The sequence below is a fragment of the Podarcis vaucheri genome, assembly GCF_965113315.1.
Source record: "Podarcis vaucheri genome assembly, chromosome: 15".
NCBI classification, from domain to species: Eukaryota; Metazoa; Chordata; class Lepidosauria; order Squamata; family Lacertidae; genus Podarcis; species Podarcis vaucheri.
Window position 1 is genome coordinate 44,723,987 of NC_138753.1, and position 18,553 is coordinate 44,742,539.

Consider the following 18,553-nt stretch of genomic DNA (forward strand, 5'->3'; position numbering starts at 1 on the left):
CCACTCAGAGCACCCAGCAAGTTGTTCAGCAAAACAGAGCCTATTTAGTTTGAGGCAATGGTAAAGGTAAAAGTAAGGGACCCCTGGACAGTTAAGTCCAGTCAAAGGCGACTATGGGGTGCAGCGCTCACCTCGCTTTTCAGGCTGAGGAAGCCAGCGTTTCTCCACAGACAGCTTTCTGGGTCTTGTGGCCAGCATGACTAACCCGCTTCTGGCGCAACAGAACACAGTGATGGAAGCCTGAGTGCACGGAAATGCTGTTTACCTTCCTGCCACAGCGGTACCTATTTATCTACTCGTGCTGGTGTGCTTTTGAACTGCTAGGTTGTCAGGAACTGGGACAGAGCAACAGGAGCTCACCCTGTCATGCGGATTCAAACCTTTTTTGTTTGAGTCAATACACTGTGCCTCCTTGTCCAAGTACCTGCTGAAGCTTCCAGCTACAATATAGTCAAGTGCATCTCACCTGGTGGCACTGTGTGGCCCACAGATTAAGTCTCTTCCACATCAGAGTTTTGTAACTGTCTTCATGTCACACACATTACACCTGCTCATCTTCCTCTCTTGGCAAGATTTAGCAGCCCATTCCAGTTAGCATCCCATCTCTATAATTCTGCCTCAAATTTTTTGAGTGCTCATACTTGTGCAGCCAAGGCGGCACCACTGTGCACTTGGGGGAACACTCAGTGCCCACAGAATTCTGAACAACTATTGAAAGGGGGAAACTGAAAAGCAGGTGGGAGGGCAGAGGAAGAGAGTGGCTGGAAACGGAAGACTGGGGAAGAGACAAGCTCCGTGAAAACCGAATTTGGTTGGGTCCTTTCCTGTCTCACACTCAGAAGCTAGTTTTAAATGTCCCTAGGGATGGAACTGGGGACTGGCAATGGAAATCAATCAAGAAAGACAAGATTTAAAAATAAGTGGGACAGGGCACCAAAAGGGATGGACAAATCTGTTATTTTTGGTTTCTCTCAATTTCTAATTTTTTAAACCTTGAATTCAGCTCTCCACATTTCTGCAGCAATCTGCATGTTAAAAAAAAATACCCCCATGAAAATTAATCAGCATATTAATGTGAATTTATCCTAATAAACATATTTTTGTATGCCGTTTTAATTAGTATGCCCCCTTTTCCAGAACAGTTTGCCCTAATGTAATGTGTGTACATTTTCATACATGTTCCTTGGCCCGAGATGTATAAAACCCGGGAGGACGCTTATGTTTTGTGGATTGTTTAAGAAAATGAAACAATGCAAACTGAATCAAATTTCTCGCCAAGCACCCCTCCCTCACCAAAACACTTCAGCGAGGATTGAGCAGGCTCAGCAAGTACAAAATGCTGGCTAACTGGGGGGGGGGGGCAATGAAACAGAAAACTAGAGAAGGTGGAAAATGGAACGGAGTGACTGGAACCCTGACCGGGGTTTGCCACACGGCAGCCTTTTTATGCAGGGCCCCCCTTTCCCCTTCTTGGTTGAAGGTGCCAAGTAAGGAACAGCAGACAATCTTACCTGGTTAGCAGAGGGCGGTGTGGGAGCTAAGTTTCATTGCTATACACACTTTACGTTTCCTTGCTGCGTGTGGCTCTCTCGCTGCCTGACTTTCCAGAGTACAAGACAGTAATAAGAAGCAGCAGGTCATTTTCCGCGCAAAACTGCCTACCCCATCAGCAACATCCATCATGTGGCCCACAGGCCAGAAGGTGAACTCTGCTGCACTATATGGGCAGCCAGTGGGAGAAACAGGAGACAGGGTACCTACCTTAGATACCATGATGGGCTTCCTGAAGTCCCGTCCCCCTGTTATGCGGAAGCCCCATGGAGCGGGACCCATGAGATTCACATTCACCGCCATGGCAGTTCCACCAGCAGACCCTGTGGGCCTGAAAAGCAAAGGATAAGAATTCTGTGAAGAGAGGGTGATGGGAATGTTGGTGGATAATAGGAAGGAATGGCTGTGCGTTCCAGGAGGGAGAAGATGAGGAAGTGCTCTTGGCCCTGGAAGCAAAGGATGCTGCCTTGTGCCGCCGAGTCGAGTGCAGTGTTGTCCCCAGCAACTGGCAGCAGCTCTTTCAGGCAAGGGTTCCCCCCCCCCCGGTCCGGGAGATGCTGGGGACTGAACCTGGGATGCCTCTTCCTCCCCAATTGTCAGGACAACTCTAGTCAATCATTTATTAGTTGGGTACGTAAAGCTTTTTTATTTTTTACTCTGCTCTTTAGTTGAAGAGGCTCTCAGAGCAGCATATGAAGACCAGAAGTAAGACATTTTCTGTCCTCAGGCTTACAGTCTAAACGACATCACACCTAAGAAAAAACATGCAGAGGGAGGACAAAGAAAGAAACCACAGCCACCAGTTACAACGACCAGTAAGTGACCAACTGGGGTGGAAGCAGGTCAGGAGGTCTGGGGAATGGCTGCTGCAAGTTGACAGCTGAGAGAGGGTCAAAGGCAGCTATTCTTTCCGCAGAGGCAACGAAATAGCCCTGAGTTCCTTCTTCCTCCCTGCTCTGCAGCTCTTGCTAGGCAGCTACTGGAGTGAACCATAAGGCATCTGGTTCATGTGTGCAATGTGGCTTTTCTTTTTAAGGCTGGGGACCACCAATATCAGGCACAGCAGCTTCCTGGAAACCTAAAGGTTCTTCTGCTAATGGCAGGTGATGCAGCAGTGACTGGATCCAGCAAGCTCCCAGCTCATGCAAGCAAAACCACCATGAGTGAAACTAGCCAGTGGAGAGTGTCAAAAGCGGCCTTAAATTTGCAAGCAGGGTGACCATGCTAACAACTAATGGAAAGAGCCTTCTCAAAAGAAATATAGCATATATTAGAGAGAGAAGGAAATCTATGTAAGTTCACTTTTGAGAAATTTCAGCTTGGCTACTATCAAATTAAACTGTACAGGCACACACACCCCATATGTGTGATTGCCTTGTGTGTGACCACTTGCATGCACAGCACTGGGAAACAAAGGAAGAAAGAAATAAAATCATATGAGGAAATGGCAGGAGAGAGCTAGAGAGTCCTTGTGGTTTGTGAGGAAACCCTCCCCAGGGCCCAAGGAGGACATCAGTGAGGACGGAGGAAGCCCCAAAGAGACACGAGGTCCAGTGGGGCTTTGTTAAGGCTGCTCAGCCTCCCTGCCTAGCAGCCGGTGCATGGGGTAGTGCAGCAGCAGCAGCAGCAGCAGCAGCCACCTTTCCGCACATCCTCCAGCCTCCAGGTGGACCCAGAGCTTCAACTCTAGTTAAAGAAAAAGTTGTGTGGAGAGTGGGAGCAGGAAAAAATGGGCATTTAGAAGCTTTTTAGAGGGTGCTCCCCCACTTACACAACTTTCATTTATGCATGTGGGGGCCCAAGTAAGTGGGAGGACGCCTGTATATTGTTGGTGGTCATACAGGTAGATGAAGGAAGCAATGGGCCTTCTCACTGGAGGAGGAGAAGACTGGAAGGAGTAGGGGACAAGCCCACTGCTGCCGTCAATTACATTTCAATAATAAAATTCCATCAACAGTTGTTCCCTAAGTTCTCCACTCTGTTCTTGGGGGCTGAAATTACACACAGGAAGGAGATTTCACCGAATATTTTCCAGGGCACTGGTGAAATTCTCCAACAGTTCAGCTGGAATCCTCCGCCCAAGATACCTGATACCTCTACCTCAGATATTATTTTCTGAGAATTTTTTTTAAATAAAATGGCTTCTCTAGCACCTTGCAATTTCCCTCACAGAGAAGCACAGTCCATAATGTCAACTCAAGGACCCTAGAAGCGGGCTTCCCAATTTTTTTGTCAGGGGTAGAACCCCCAAACCACACAATTCTCCAAGCAATTGCAGCCCCGGCTCTGCTCAGGAGACCTCAAATCCTGGACCTACCTCTACAACCCCCAAACTGAGGTGCAGCAATTGTCTCCAAAGATTCAGCACACCCCAAAGCCCTGTTCCTCTCCTGCACAGTCACTCTCCAGAAGGGGAACTTGAAGACTGGAAAACAGTTGGTTCCTTCCTAGACCACATGATGCGACCGACATTTGCCTTCCTGTCACAGACCTCACTTCCGCCGCCGCCCCCCCGCCCCCCCGCCCCCCAGCCTGCAGGTTCCTCCTTGCCAAGCGCAAGTGCCTGACAAGGAAAGGAGCTCAAAGCAGAGAAGGGCGCAGAGCAAGTTGCAGATCTAACCATGTCAGACACCTGGAGGAGCAGTAACAACAACTGCAGTGATGCTCTCCAGGTGATAATAAAAGTTATAAATCCAACTTTTCTTTTGCTCTGTCCCTCACAGTCAGGATGACGGTTTATTGCCTGTGCTTTGCTTGGGCATGTTTTCTCCTAACCTGGAATCCCAACTGCAACAAAGTGAGCAATGGTGACCCTAGATTTTTATGACAAAGAATGTGACAGCAAAGCCGACTAGAAAGGGCTAACCTGGAATGGCTATTAATTAAAATAATTACGATCATAACTGCTAAATATGTAATAACAGTAGCATATTCCCAGCAGCACACATCAAGGCTGAGTAAGTGGAGCCCAATAAAATCTGTTGTTGCAGGCCTTCATTTTCACTGCTGGATTTCTCTAGAGCCGTCTTCCCCAACCTGGTGCCCTCCGGATGTTTTGGGCTACACTTACTTTGAACTCCTGCCAGCGCAGCTGTATGATGCTTGGCCTGCTGGGAAGACGGCAAGAGCCTGTTATCACATGCAGGTGACCACTTGCGATCAAGTGATGAGCATGCATGTTATGCTCTGTAGACCAATGAATTAAATGCTCTTCTGATATTTAGGTTATCCAGATTGGTTCATACATGTGAACCAGTCCCAAGAGGCCCTCTAGCCCTCTTCTGCTCCCCACATAGCCCAAGGTCCACACCAGACGTCATGCAGAGCTCCAAGTTTGGCAATGTACCCTCTGGTGGGTTTACCTTGCAAGAGCATCAACACTGCAATTCCACTCCCATGTCTGTTTTTGACAGAATTCTCTGACATTCCCACAATTCCCAAATGCGAATCTCCTCTTCCTGAAGCCACAGAGAGGAAAACATCCTACTGCAACATGGTTTTCCTTCCTTAACAAGGAAGTGGAAGCAGGAGCCCCAAAACTTCCATGCAACTTCCAATTTGGCCACAAGTCTTCCATGCGCAGAAGCGGCGAATCGCAACTCACGCATGCGCAGACACGCCGCTCCGGGTTGCATTCTTTTCATGTTGCAAACTGGCCTCCGGAATGGATCCTGTTCGCAACCAGAGGTACCACTGTACATATTTCTCTCTCTCTCTCCTCTTTCCACTGACCTCTTTGTCTTTCTTCAAAGACAGCCAGCCAGATTGTGACCTGCTGCTTGAAGGTTTATGGACTTCCAGGGATGGAGAAGTCCATGATCACTGCAGATGGTGACAGCAGTCACGAAATTGAAGACGCCTGCTTCTTGGGAGAAAAGCAATGACAAACCTAGACAGCATCTCAAAAGGCAGAGACGTTACCTCGTCGACAAAGGTCCATAGTTAAAGCTGTGGTTTTCCCTGTAGTGATGTATGGAAGTGAGAGCTGGACCATAAAGAAGGCTGATCGCCAAAGAATTGATGCTTTTGAATTATGGTGCTGGAGGAGACTCTTGAGAGTCCCATGGACTGCAAGAAGATCAAACCTATCCATTCTTAAGGAAATCAGCCCTGAGTGCTCACTGGAAGGACAATTCCTGAAGCTGAGGCTCCAATACTTTGGCCACCTCATGAGAAGAGAAGACTCCCTGGAAAAGACCCTGATGTTGGGAAAGATGGAGGGCACAAGGAAAAGGGGACGACAGAGGACGAGATGGTTGGACGGTGTTCTCGAAGCTACCAGCATGAGTTTGACCAAACTGCGGGAGGCAGTGGAAGACAGGAGTGCCTGGCGTGCTCTAGTCCATAAGGTCACGAAGAGTTGGACACGACTAAACGACTAAACAACAAGGAATGGAGAAGCAGCAATGGCAGTGTGTGTGTGTGTGTGTGTGTGTGTGTGTGTGTGTGTGTTTATCAGCTAGAATGAGGCAGAAAATCGGCATAACTGCCACCACTAGGTAAAGGTAAAGGGACCCCTGACCATTAGGTCCAGTCGTGGCCGACTCTGGGGTTGCGGCGCTCATCTCGCTTTATTGGCCGAGGGAGCTGGCATACAGCTTCCAGGTCATGTGGCCAGCATAACTAAGCCACTTCTGGCGAACCAGAGCAGCGCATGGAAACGCCGTTCACCTTCCCGCCGGAGCGGTACCTATTTATCTACTTGCACTTTGATGTGCTTTTGAACTGCTAGGTGGGCAGGAGCAGGGACCGAGCAATGGGAGCTCACCCTGTTGCGGGGATTCGAACCGCCGACCTTCTGATCGACAAGTCCTAGACTCTGTGGTTTAACCCACAGCGCCACCCGTGTCCCTTAACTGCCACCACTATGGAGCAACAATTTAGAGAGATAGCAATAAAGCAGGAGGTCACTTTGCCTTGAGGAGCAAGAAGAGGGCTCATTACAGGGTGGGAGTGGCTCCTAGATCTAGGAGAGGAAGGGAGGTCCCCAGAAATGCAAGCAATTGTCAGCGCCAGACATTTGGTGCTGTAGGCCACACCATATTGCTTCCTTCTCATCAAGAAGCAGGAAGGGGGGAGCAGTGCTGGCCCAGGAGGCTTTGGTGGGGGAGGCAGAAGACAAGCAAAAGCACCCGGAGAACCAGGCAGGAAGTTCACAGCCACAAGACCTGATTCATATATTTTGCAGCTGAGGCTGGGAAGTTTGCAGCAAAGCACAATCTTCCAGGAGAGGATGCTGGGCTGACACCTCCCTGAGCATGCCACGGCCTGTTTATGCCGGGGGGGGGGGCAGATAGACCTTGCTGGCCACGGCCCAGGGGCTAAGACCGCAATGAACCAAGTCTCCACAAGGGGTGAATCAATCAGTTGCCGTCTCTGTCAATTTCTCATTTTTTCAATCTTAAGTTCAGTTCTCTGCATTTCCGCATCATTTGTTTTTAAGTCCTCATCAGCCTTTTACTGTGAATTTCCAACATACACATTTTTGTATGCAATTTTGCATAATTTATACACTTTGGTAAATAACATTTTCCCTAATGTAATGAATTTCTGCATTACATCATCAATGTTACTTTCATCAATGCATGCATTTTAATGCACACTTTACCTTAGCATACACAACATTACGTGGCTGGAAAATGGCATTGCAAGATTCAGAGAAGGCTGACTGCCTTTTGGTTCATGTATTGTTTCAGAAAGTGCGAATTATGCATAGCTGTCAACTTACAGATTTGAAAATATGGGACCAGCAGCCTCAAAAATAAGGGATCAGCAGCCAAAATAAGGGATTTTAGTCAACCAGCTGAAATACAAAGTGAAAAGGGACCAGATAATTTGGGAGAGCAGCGCCAGTTTTTAGCCCTTCGTTTCCAGAGGTTGCTCCTCAAGACACCAGCTGATGAAACACTGCAATTAAATAGCTACAAGCAGCAACCACTTTTGGCGCAAAACAAAGTCCAAGCTATGAAGATGCTGCCACACTTCTGTATCTTTTCTCTCGTGCTCCATCTGCAGCTCTCAGTTCCATCAGGCAGGGCGGGAGGAAGGGGGGGGGGAAATAGCGCCCGAAGTAAACCCACAGGTCAGACCACATATGCTAGTCTACCACTACAAATCTATGGGAGACGCGCTTGCTGGTTCAGACCTATGGACCTAGCTGGTTTAAGGACTGATTCCTTCGCTGCTGCCTTACTGTGGTATTCTATTATTGTGTTAGGAAGTAGTTTATTGATTCTGTGGTTTTTGAAAGCTACAGTATGTCTGTTGTATTATATTTTAATCAAATGTTGTAACTGCCCTGGGAACCTTCAGGTTGAAGGGCAGATTACACATAAAAATAAAATAAATAACGTGCAGGCACCACTTTAAATGTTTTCAGGTGTCTGCTGCCTGAAGGATGAGTGACAGATGGCTCTACCAGAACTCACTTTGCCAGATGAAGAACCTGTTGCAGCTCTCTATGTTAAGACAGAGTGTGTGACCATCTTGCTAACCAGAGTGAGATCCTGCTAGCACATGATGCCTCTGCTCAAAGATCTGCACTGGCTGCTGATTTGCCACCAGACAAAATTCAAGGTCTTATTATCAGTATATAAAGCCCTTAACAGCTTGGGACCTTGCCCGCTACAAACCCATTCAACCGCTTTGATCTGCAGATTGTGCACTTTTACAAGCGCAACATGATATTTGTTCTGCATCTGCGTGTCTGTCTTGTTTTGTGGCAGCTACCTGTGCTTTGGACCTCCCTGCCTATAAACACCAGGCAGAAACTCACCTTGTACTGCTTCAAAAAACTGCTTTAAAAAAACCATTCAGCATGCCTATCCAGACATAAAATGAGTTTTGACTATTTAAAACTTTGCAGGTTTTATTTGTATATTATTAATTGTTTTATGTGCACTACTTAGGGGTTGGTTTGTTTTTAATCAAGTAGTTTATAAATTCTTCAAAACAAAAAATAGAAATGTGTCCATCTTAATAGGCTTCCTCAACCTCAAGGTGGTTGAAACCTAAAAAAGACATTGAAAGGAGTGGGGGGGGGGGCATTGTCAGCCTGAAGGCTGCATTTCTTCATAGGCATCTCTCTGGGTGGGGCAGCGGATGTGACTCCCATCTTTATGTCGTTTCAGTTACACAAAGGTCAACTGTTTCTGCTCCTACATCTCTCCCTTCAGGCAGGCAAGAGCCATTACTACAGCTCCATGACACATCCCAGCCAGGCAAAAGAGCTGGAGAAGAAGGGAGCAAGGCCTGGGAGCTGAGTGATCTGGAGGAGGCCAGACAGAGGCGGCCCATTGAAAACATTTGGAAGCCCCATATCCCACACGTCCCCAAAACAGGTAGGTCCCTCAGGTGGGTTTTTAGCAGTAGCTGAAAAACTGGTAACAGATCTGTAGCTCAGCCTGGGAGCCAGAACTATCCTGCCAAGATCAACTGGCAGCAAGTGTGGTGGAGTGGTTAGAGCGTCAGACTAGGACCCGGGAGCCAGGGGTTGAATCCTCACTCAGCCATGAAGCTCCCTGGGCAACCTTGGGCCAGTCAATCTATCTTCGCCTACAGGGCTAAGCCTAAAGGGTTGCTGTGAGGATCAAATACAGAGGAAGGGGCAGCACAGGGTGCCAAGCCAAGAGGGTGAATTAACAACAACAACAACAACAACAACAACAGCAATGCTGCAACCTATATTTATATTTTACTCAAAGTTAGGGGGTGCCAAATCCTTTCTCAGGGCACCATATTACCAAAGTCTGCCCCTGGGAAGAAGTGGGGAGGCCCGTGAATGACATTTTGAGCCCTTTGGAGGAACAGAGGGTCATGGATGTTGTAAATGAACCAGACCAGTGTGGGAAATTATGAGATATCAGAGAAAGGGAGAACATTGTGTTAGGAAGAAGGACTGGGAGATTCTGGCACATTCTTTGCTTTAAAAAAAATCCCAATATTAAGGTGGAGGAATGGCAGACAGACAGGCAGTTCCCCAGAAGAAAGATCCACACAATTTCCTCAAAAGATATGGGGAAGTTTGCCTTTTTAGAGCTAGCTGGGCAGAGGAAAGAGACCAAACAAGCCTTAGTTGCTTCTGCCAGTCATTGGCTCTGGCTTCACCAACTGCTGCTCTCTCTGCCTTCTGGCTGGCCAGTCCCAACGAGTGCAAGCCAGCACTGCTGAGACTGAAGGAGGGAGCAGCAGCTGATGTCACCTGCAGGCAGCCTTGTTATTAAGCATTTATTCTGATTTGTTTGCACAAAGGTTGTAGGGAGGATATATGGCATTGCCTGTCCACTGAGCAGTCACTCTGATTTGTTGGTGGGGAGGTTACATGGGGTGGGTATGAAGCAACTGTTATCTCACACTTTCCAGGGCATTTCCTCATCACTTTCCTCACCACAGAAAGTCTGGTTTGGGGGGGGGGGGAGGTGTTGCCCAAGAGACCATATCCATTACGACAATTGCTCAACTTGGAATTTGCCACTATGTGCCCTAAGTCACCATGCACTGAGGAAAAGATCCATTCATAAATGTGACCACCATAAGTAGGGGTGTTTTTTTAAGGTACCCTAAAAACAGTTGTAGCTTGGTTGGTATAAACAGTAGATTAGACAGAAATCATGGAGGATAAGGCTATGGTCATGCTCCTCTTCCACTGCCAGAGGCGGAATGCCTCCCAATACCAGTTCACAAGAAGAGTTGCGTTCAGGTCCTGCTTGCTTTCTTCCCACAGGCATCTGGCTGGTCCCAGTGAGAAGGGGATGATGGACTAGATGGGCCCCTGGCCAGATCTTGCAGACTCTTCTTATAGCCTTAAGAACTACCCATCGCCCTTTTACTTAGTGTGAGAGGGAAGCCTGCAAGCAAGCCGTGTCATTTCCCAATTGCTCACTAACAGTGCGGTCAAATTCCCCTTCCTTGTGTACATCTAATGCATGGCGAGGACAGGGCGACTGAGCTCTGCCCCACTGCTGGCCACACATCCCAGTGTCTGCACATTAAGTGCAGTGCTTTAAAGTAGGGACAGGAAAGCGATGGCCCTCCAGATGTCCCTGGACTCCAACTTCCAACAGCCCTTGGCATGGCCAGTTGTCAGAGGTGAAGGGAGTTCCAATGCAACAACATCTAGGAACATAGGAAGCTGCCTTCTAGGGGGTCAGAGCACTGGCCCATCCACCTCAGTTGTGCCTACACTGACTGGCAGCTGCTTTTCAGGTGTAGGGAACCCTCCCAGTCCTACCTGGAAATACTGGAGGACTGGACCTGGGACCTTCTGCATGCAAAGCAGAATGTTCCAAAGAAGTGGTGTGGAGCAGCCATGCAGCCTGGAGGATTGGTTCTCCACCAGTGCTTGAAAGGGGAGCCTTAGTGTGAACAGCTGTAGGCTCTGCACCCATTCAGGAACTCTGGCCACATAGGTTTTGTGACTAGGCGGAGAGCCTGCAGGATACTTTGTCTATAACATGCTGACATCAAAGTATGGAATGCTATCAACTAGATCACAGAAGAACCCTAGATTTCTTTTAAGTTACATTAAGTTAAGCTATACTCATTCGTGAGAAAGTCTTTGGGGAAAAACACACACAGAGGAAAAATCCATGCCTGCTGCCTTGCAGGAAATCATGCAAGAGAAGAACAGGCTACACAAATCCGGAGTGGAGTCCTGAAGACAGCTGGGTGGCACCTTGTACGTCTCCTTCCAGCAACTCCTTCAGCCAAGCTGGTGCTAAACGTCTTGCTCTGCTTTTCTTTGGACCCCATCAGTGAGGCTGAGAAAGATGGGAGTCTTGTTATCTGGGCAGCCCAGGACCTCCAGACACACGGCCCAGGCCTGCGCCCCAGAGAAGTCACTTTGCTGCCGCTAGGGCAGCAAAAACAGTGTGGGAGGCAAGCAGCAGTTGGGAGTTCCTGGTCTCTGCAGCCACAGCAGGCGCTGTGATTCTCCAGCAGTTTGACCTCACCCCTAGAGGCACACTCCATTGTCTGTCGAGACAGGTGGATGGTAACAACAACTCATCTTTTGATGATTTAAGTTTTTCATGGCCTTTTGAAATGGCTAAAACAAAAGAAGCTGAACTGAACCATGTTAGCCATTAGATTTAACAGTGATAAAAAGAGCCCAGATGAAAGAACAACAGTGATCAAATGGCAAGTGGGGTTTTATTTGTGAGACACTTGCTCCTACCTTATATTACTGGCTATTTTAAGGCATGCAGCAACAGCCTCCAATTGAGCCCGAGTGTCCCAAGGAAAGGCAAAACTTTCCCTCTGACACCCTCAGCTCACTTGAGAGAATCAGCAGAGTCACACCAGCCTCTGTTCACCCACATAGCTTCTCAGGAGACTAGTCCACCGTGAAATCCTGAACTCCGCTCAACAGCAAAGTGAGGAAATGCTAACACAACACTCCTGATGCCCCACATTAATGCAGCCTGGATAGGACCAAACTTAGGGCCAGACCTACCTTGGTAATAAACTGAGAAATAGCAATGGATACTGTGAGCAAACAGTTAACACCTCATCTGGAAGAAGGAAGAATTGGGTTTACAGCAGCCCAGCCACAAACCTTGGCTTTATGTGCAATTGCGGCAGGATTAGGAGGTTGCTGCTTTCCCTATTGGACTGGATCAAATATTGGGGTGGATCAGCACTTGGCAGCTGATCCAAAGTAAAAGCTTCCCCCATTGTCTGGAGAGCAGCTTCCTCACCCTGGGGGAGCAGATCCTGAATAGCTCAAGGGGAGGCCTGAGGGCCATGCGCATTTTCTGAACTAAGAGTTGCATCCAACTCAGCTCAAAGCATAGCGAACCCACCAAAATAAAGAAACCTGTTAGTGCTACACTGGACACAAGCCTAAGTGCCCATGTTCCGCCAGTGCAAGGATTCCCACATGCGCAACATAGAATCTTAGCGTTGAATGGGACCCAAGGGTCCAACTTTCCTTCCAGGGATAGGCAAACTTGGCCCTCCAGATGTTTTGGGACTTCAACTCCCATCATCCCTAGCTAACAGGACCAGTGGTCAGGGATGATGGGAATTGTAGTCCCAAAACATCTGGAGGGCCAAGTTTGCCTATGCCTGTTCTAGAGATTCCCCCAACCCTTTGGAGCTGATTTGGGAAGGATGTAGGACAAGGAGCGGGGATGAAGTTCTGTCACACAAGCAGAAATCCTTGTGCTAATGGAACGCGCAATTTGAATACTGTCCTGAGTCATGCCCATTAAGTTCAGCAAGTCTACTTTGAGTAGGACTAGCATCGACCACAACCCTAAATATTACATTATATATGAAATACAAATTCTATGTCTTGAAAAGATGAATTCTGAAAAGTGTACCAATCATGCCAAATACTAGCAAATTAAGCTTGCTTATTCTTCATAATTAATTCTGCTTTCAATAAATACGGGGCAAGGAATTTTGCAGTGCTTTGAAGCTTTGCAACTTCTGAGAAGCTGGCTTGATGATGTTTGTCATGCATCTTCTGTAACTATCAAGTCTACCTTTGCAGCCTGAAGTGCTTAAGTGCTACCTCCAGGAACTATTTCACTTCCTAGGAGCAAAATGAAGCCTCCATGTGCAGGGGCACTATATCACTGGGACAGCATACCAAAGAGGGAAGCAACCTTGCAAGCTTCTCAGAGGCATTTAGATAGTTGCTACTATAATCAAAATGGAATCAGTTTGGAAAGATAAGTCAACTCCATATGCCAAACCTGTGGGAAATAAATGAAAGCAATCAAGCATTCCAACGAGCCCCCCCCCCCCAATTAGGAAACGCAACAGGTTCTGAAGCAGACAATAGCACTAGCTGGATGTGTTAAAACGTGATCAATGCAGTAGAAGTGGAAAAATCCTGGGGCAAAATCCCAATGAGAAGAGGAAACAGGAGGCTCCTATGAAGTCTTCTCACCCACCCAAGAATAGTCCCTGCCACACCCCGGCTGGTGTTCACAGAGCTCAGTCAAGTCACTCCTCGGCTCCTGTCACCACCACACAGCCATAAAGAGCTGTGTGAGCTGGCCAAGTCTGTGGCACATGCAACACGCAAATCAGAGTCTGAAAACGTGGGGTGCAGGGAACAGGCTTGAATGTTAAAATGAGAGGTGCTCAGGTTCACGTGCATCCGGGTGGAGCACATTCTGCCCCAGAAACACTTTTCACGGAGAGAGAAGTTGCTCTCCATCTCACTCTCTCCTAATCCTACCTGGATCCCAGAACCATTCAATGAATCTGAATGTTGGGAGATTCCAGGCAGACTAAAGAAGTTCCTCACACACAGCTAAACTACAGAATTTGCTCCAACAATAAGTCGCAGTGACCACCACTTGCATGGCTTTACAAGAGCACAGGATGAATTCCTGAAGGAAAAGGCCATCAAAGGCTATTAGTGCCCTGCCATGATGACTATCTCCAGGGTCTAAGGCAGGGGTCCTCAAACATTTTAAGCAAGGGGCCAGTTCACTGTCCCTCAGACACTGTGGGGGGTCGGACTATAGTTTGAAAAAACATGAACGAATTCCTATGCACACTGCACATATTTTATTTGTGGTGCACAAAAAACAGGAAAAACAATACAATATTTAAAATGAAAAACAATTTTAATCAACATAAACTTATAAGTATTTCAATGGGAAGTATGGGCCTGCTTTTGGCTAATGAGATGGTCAATATCTCCTCCCACCTGCTCTGCCGGGCGGCGGAATGAGGCTCCCCGGCCCCAAAATGGCCACTTTTCCTGTCCCGCCTCGGAGCGTAACAGCTGAAAAGGGAAAGCAGGGGGCGGCTGACCTCCCCCCTCCCCCCCCCACAGCTGCCTCACCCAGGTTTATTGCCTCACGCAGTGCAGCCAAAGGAACTCTCAGCCACGGACCAGAGAGAGAGAGAATGCAAAAGCGCCAACCCGCCTGTTGCACGTGCGCAGGATCACATCATCCCTCCTCTTGCATGCGCACCGCCCCCCCTCCCCGCAACCAACCACTCGCACTATGACTGGACGCTGGATGCCAAGGTCGCACTCGCACACGGGATGCTGTGCTTCCTTTCGCCATAGACCCATCAGACAGCGGTGAGTTCTGCAATTGCTGGCCGGGCTGCGTTCAGGACCCTGGCGGGCCAGATCTGGACCGCGGCCTGTAGTTTGAGGACCCCTGATCTAAGGCTGGCATCACAAGCAGGGAGAGTGCTGCTGTTATGTAGCTATTGAATGGAGAGAAAGACACTCTGCACTCTGCAGTTCTTTATTATATTACCTGGCAATGAGAACCAATTTCAGGGCAAACCTTTCGGAGGAGGGACTGAATCAGCAAGCCCACCAGAGACAGACCTCCGTTCAGAGACAACATTGACACAAGGTGACCACATTCCAAAGGATTAGACCAGGCACAGGCAAACTCTGCCTTCCAGATGTTTTGGGACTACAACTCCCACCATCCCTAGCTAACAGGACCAGTGGTCAGGGATGATGGGAGTTGAAGTCCCAAGACATCTGGAGGGCCAAGTTTGCCTATGCCTGGACTAGACTCTTCCTGGGGGTAAGGGGGTCGGGGAAAGACTCTGGACACCTTAAATCTAAGAAAATTTATTGAGGCATAAGCTTTCCTGCACCTGATGCTGTCAGTTTGTCCTCCGCTAGCATTCAAGGTCTCTTCCGTAGCCACACACAACAGGGCGGGATTGTGCTGGGAAGGACTCAACGGTGCGCTCCCTGACCCACCCCAGACAAGTGAGGGCTCTCTCAAACCAGATCCACACTAAAGAGCTGCTCTCCGCAGGCAGGTTCCCCAGGGGCCACGTCAGTCAGGATAGCCATGGCCTTGCAGATGCTGCTGGAATGCTACTTCCATAATCTCAACCGCTAGGCATGCTGGCCAGGGGGGTGGGGTCCAACAACAGCTGGAGAGTGACAGGTTCCCCATCCCTGATTTGAGGAGAGCTTCCTGAAGTCCATGTGATGGATATACCCTGAGCCAAAAAACAGACACACCTGCTCACCTCTCCCTTCCTCAGTGGCCTCCCCTCTGGCAAAGTGCAGACTGGAAGCTCCAAAGCCCAAGAGCCTGTCCTCTTGAATTCTGTGAACCGCCTTGGCACCCTTTCCAGGAGGAGAGGAGCGCAGAGTGGCAGGAGGAGTTGGGAGGAAGAAGCAGATGTCTCTCTCCCTGAAAGGGGAGCCCATCCGTCGCCGGACTCGCGAAGCCTCTTGAATGCCCCTGAAACGCCAGGATGCGAGTCTGGCTCGACCGGCGAGGGATCTGTTTACTCTTATTTACAGATCTCCTTTAAGCTACAGCTAAAAAGAACAATTGGAACAGGGCAATCAAAACTAAGAGCCCCCCCTTTCCCCAATAAAAAGGCACCGGAGGCAAAAATAACTTGCTTCATTTGATTGCGGAAAGCATCCCCCGAAAGACACAGGAGCGAGGGAATTTGCCCGGTGCGCGCAACATCTTCAAGAGGCAGGGAGTTCCACAGGACGGGGAGGACGGGGTCTTGGTTCTTCCCTCCCCGGCCCCGAACCCGCAGCCCCGCAGCCCGAGGGGAGGCTGAGCTCCTGCGCCAACTTCACCTGTCGGGCCTGCGAGAGGACACTCACCGGGGACGGACGGGGCTCGGGGGCCCGAAGGCGCCGAGGGAGAGGCCGGGCGGCGGCGGCGGCGGCGGCGGCGGCGGGAGAGCAGCGCAGCACCGGGCGGCGGGCGGGCGGGCGGGCGAAGGAGGAGGAGGAGGAGGCGGCGGCGGCGGCTGCTGTCCCGGGCGCCCCGAGCTTCTCTGGCCGCGCGCCGCCGCCGCCTCCTCCTCCTCGCTCCCGCGAAGGGGCGGACGCGCCTCCCTGGTGGGCCGGCGCCGGCGAAGGGAGCGGAGGCGAGCGCCCCCTGCAGGCGCCCCGGGGAAGGCGGCTGCCGCCCTGCGCCTTGGCTCTGGCTGCGCCGGCGGGAGAGGCGGCCCCGCGGCGCCCCTGGAGAGCGAAAAAGCACTGCTTGAATGCCCCAGATGTGGTTGGACTACAACTCCCGTCATCTCGGACCGCTGGTCCTGCTAGCTAGGGTGATGGGAGTTGTAGTCCAACAACATCTGGGGACCCGGGGCTGAGAAAGGCTGTATTACACCTCTGGCCCCCGTCCCCATTTCTTCCGCACAACAACCCTGCGAGGGAGGTTAGGCGGGAAAGAATTCCTCCAGGGAAGGCTGTGGCTGAGGGAGGATTAAAACCGGGCTCTCCCCAACTACAGTCCAGCATTTTAACCACTACACCACCTGGCTCTCAACATGCTGCTCGATCAAAATCTAGGGCTGGCTAGTCCATCATCTCACTTCCAGCAATAGGTGCTTAGGATAAACCCAAAAGCAGGGGTGTGGATCCGTGGCCTTCCAGATGTTGCTGGACTTCAACCCGGGTTGCCCTTGACCACAAGCTCTGCTGGCCGGGGAAGATGGGAGGTAGACCAACATCATCTGGAAGCACAGAGGTTCTCCATTCTGGGCTGGGGGGAGAGGCAAAAGCCCTCCCAGGTTGCACCTGCTCTCTGGGAACATCCATCTTCATGCAAAGAAGCTAAGGCTGCAACTGTGAAGATTGCGTTTTCTTACAATCAAGCGGTGTATACATGTTATGCAATCAATAGAAACCCATAACATCTATGGGAGCAAGCTTCCTGGAGTATCAGGGGCTCACTTCTGAAAACATTCACACATCTAGGGCTGGGCTGCCTTGCCAGTGGTGTCACCGTCAGCGTGGGGCTCTGGGGCAGAAGTCCAGGGTAGTCCAGTAGAGCAGGAGGGGCCTTGGCACAGCAGCATGGGCTTGCCACATCTTGAAATGGGAAGCACTGCAATGCGTCTTGCTTTCTAAGGAGCTGCCCACTGTAAGACCATTGAACCCAGAGGAAGGAGCATAGTTCCATGACAGAGCATCTGCTGTGCATGCAGGCAGCCTGAAGCCCAGACTCTGGCATCTCTGGGGGTGGGGTGGGGTAGGAGAGCCCCTGCCAACCAGTGTAGACAACACCAACACCCCTCCTAGGCAGGTCAAGACAACAAGGGGCGGCGGCAGCAGCAGCAGCGCCTGCATCCTTGAGGAACCAGCAGTGGTCCCCTGATGCCAGCACAGATTGTGTCTGAACTTAAGGTAAAGGTAAAGGTACCCCTGCCCGTACGGGCCAGTCTTGACAGACTCTAGGGTTGTGCGCTCATCTCACTCTAGAGGCCGGGAGCTGGCGCTGTCCGCAGACACTTCCGGGTCACGTGGCCAGCGTGACAAAGCTGCTCTGGCGAGCCAGAGCCGCACACGGAAACGCCGTTTACCTTCCCGCTAGAAAGCGGTACCTATTTATCTACTTGCACCCGGGGGTGCTTTCGAACTGCTAGGTTGGCAGGCGCTGGGACCGAACAACGGGAGCGCACCCTGCCGCGAGGATTCGAACCGCCGACCTTTCAATCGGCAAGCCCTAGGCGCTGAGGCTTTTACCTCAGTGAACTTAGTGTCTGAACTTACCTGTGAGTAAACAGGGCATTTTAGACTTGGGGCTTAATGGCCTCGCCTCCCTTAGATGGTGATGTGTCTTGCTTCACTTGTTTCAAAATATGGCAAGCCAGCCCTGCTACCTCTGGGACCCTTTCTGCCCATGCCAGTGAGCTGAGCCCAGGGTGTCTGCCCCAAAGTCCTGCCCTGGCAATAGCCCCTTGCACTCAGTGGGGCTTGCTGTTGCTGCTGGCCTCCGTCTGTCTCGAGAGACAATGGAGTGCTCCTCTGGGGGTGAAGTCAAACTGCTGTGTCAGCAGCACCAAGGGGGCACAAGCCTTGGCCGTTTGTATGGAGGTCCTGGGCTGTCTCCCTCTCATGGGGTCCAAAAGAAATCAGAGCAAGACATTTGGCACCACTCGACTGCAGGAGCTGCCAGAAGGAGGCAGACTTCCAAATCACAATGAATGAGCTCATGCCTCACTGGCCTTGCAAAGAGATGGTCTTACACCTGGCCTTTCAACTTCAGCAAATTTTGAATTTGGTTTATGAGAC

At 50.1% G+C, this 18,553-nt stretch overlaps 1 protein-coding gene and 1 long non-coding RNA gene across 4 annotated transcripts in view; one reads left to right on the top strand and one right to left on the bottom strand.

Moving 5' to 3' along the window:
• PDLIM2 (PDZ and LIM domain 2) overlaps positions 1–3,990 on the bottom strand; it is a 45,117-nt gene extending 41,127 nt beyond the window's left edge. For both annotated transcript variants that reach the window (XM_082200592.1, XM_082200591.1), the window contains exons 1-2: positions 3,869–3,990; positions 1,762–1,882 (exon numbers count right to left, since the gene is read on the bottom strand). In XM_082200592.1, coding sequence (XP_082056718.1) covers positions 1,762–1,854 — 93 coding nt within the window. In that variant the 5' untranslated portion in view covers positions 1,855–1,882; positions 3,869–3,990. The remainder of the gene's footprint in view (positions 1–1,761; positions 1,883–3,868) is intronic.
• A 62-nt stretch (positions 3,991–4,052) lies between these two features.
• LOC309519644 lies at positions 4,053–15,144 on the top strand. 2 transcript variants are annotated; one of them, XR_014213925.1, is made up of 4 exons: positions 4,053–4,223; positions 5,308–5,485; positions 8,682–8,891; positions 14,382–15,144. It is a non-coding gene; the product is annotated as an uncharacterized lncRNA (long non-coding RNA). The 2 variants fall into 2 exon arrangements; XR_014213926.1 differs by lacking the exon at positions 4,053–4,223 and having other exon boundaries at positions 4,746–5,485.
• The last annotated feature ends 3,409 nt before the right edge of the window (positions 15,145–18,553 follow it).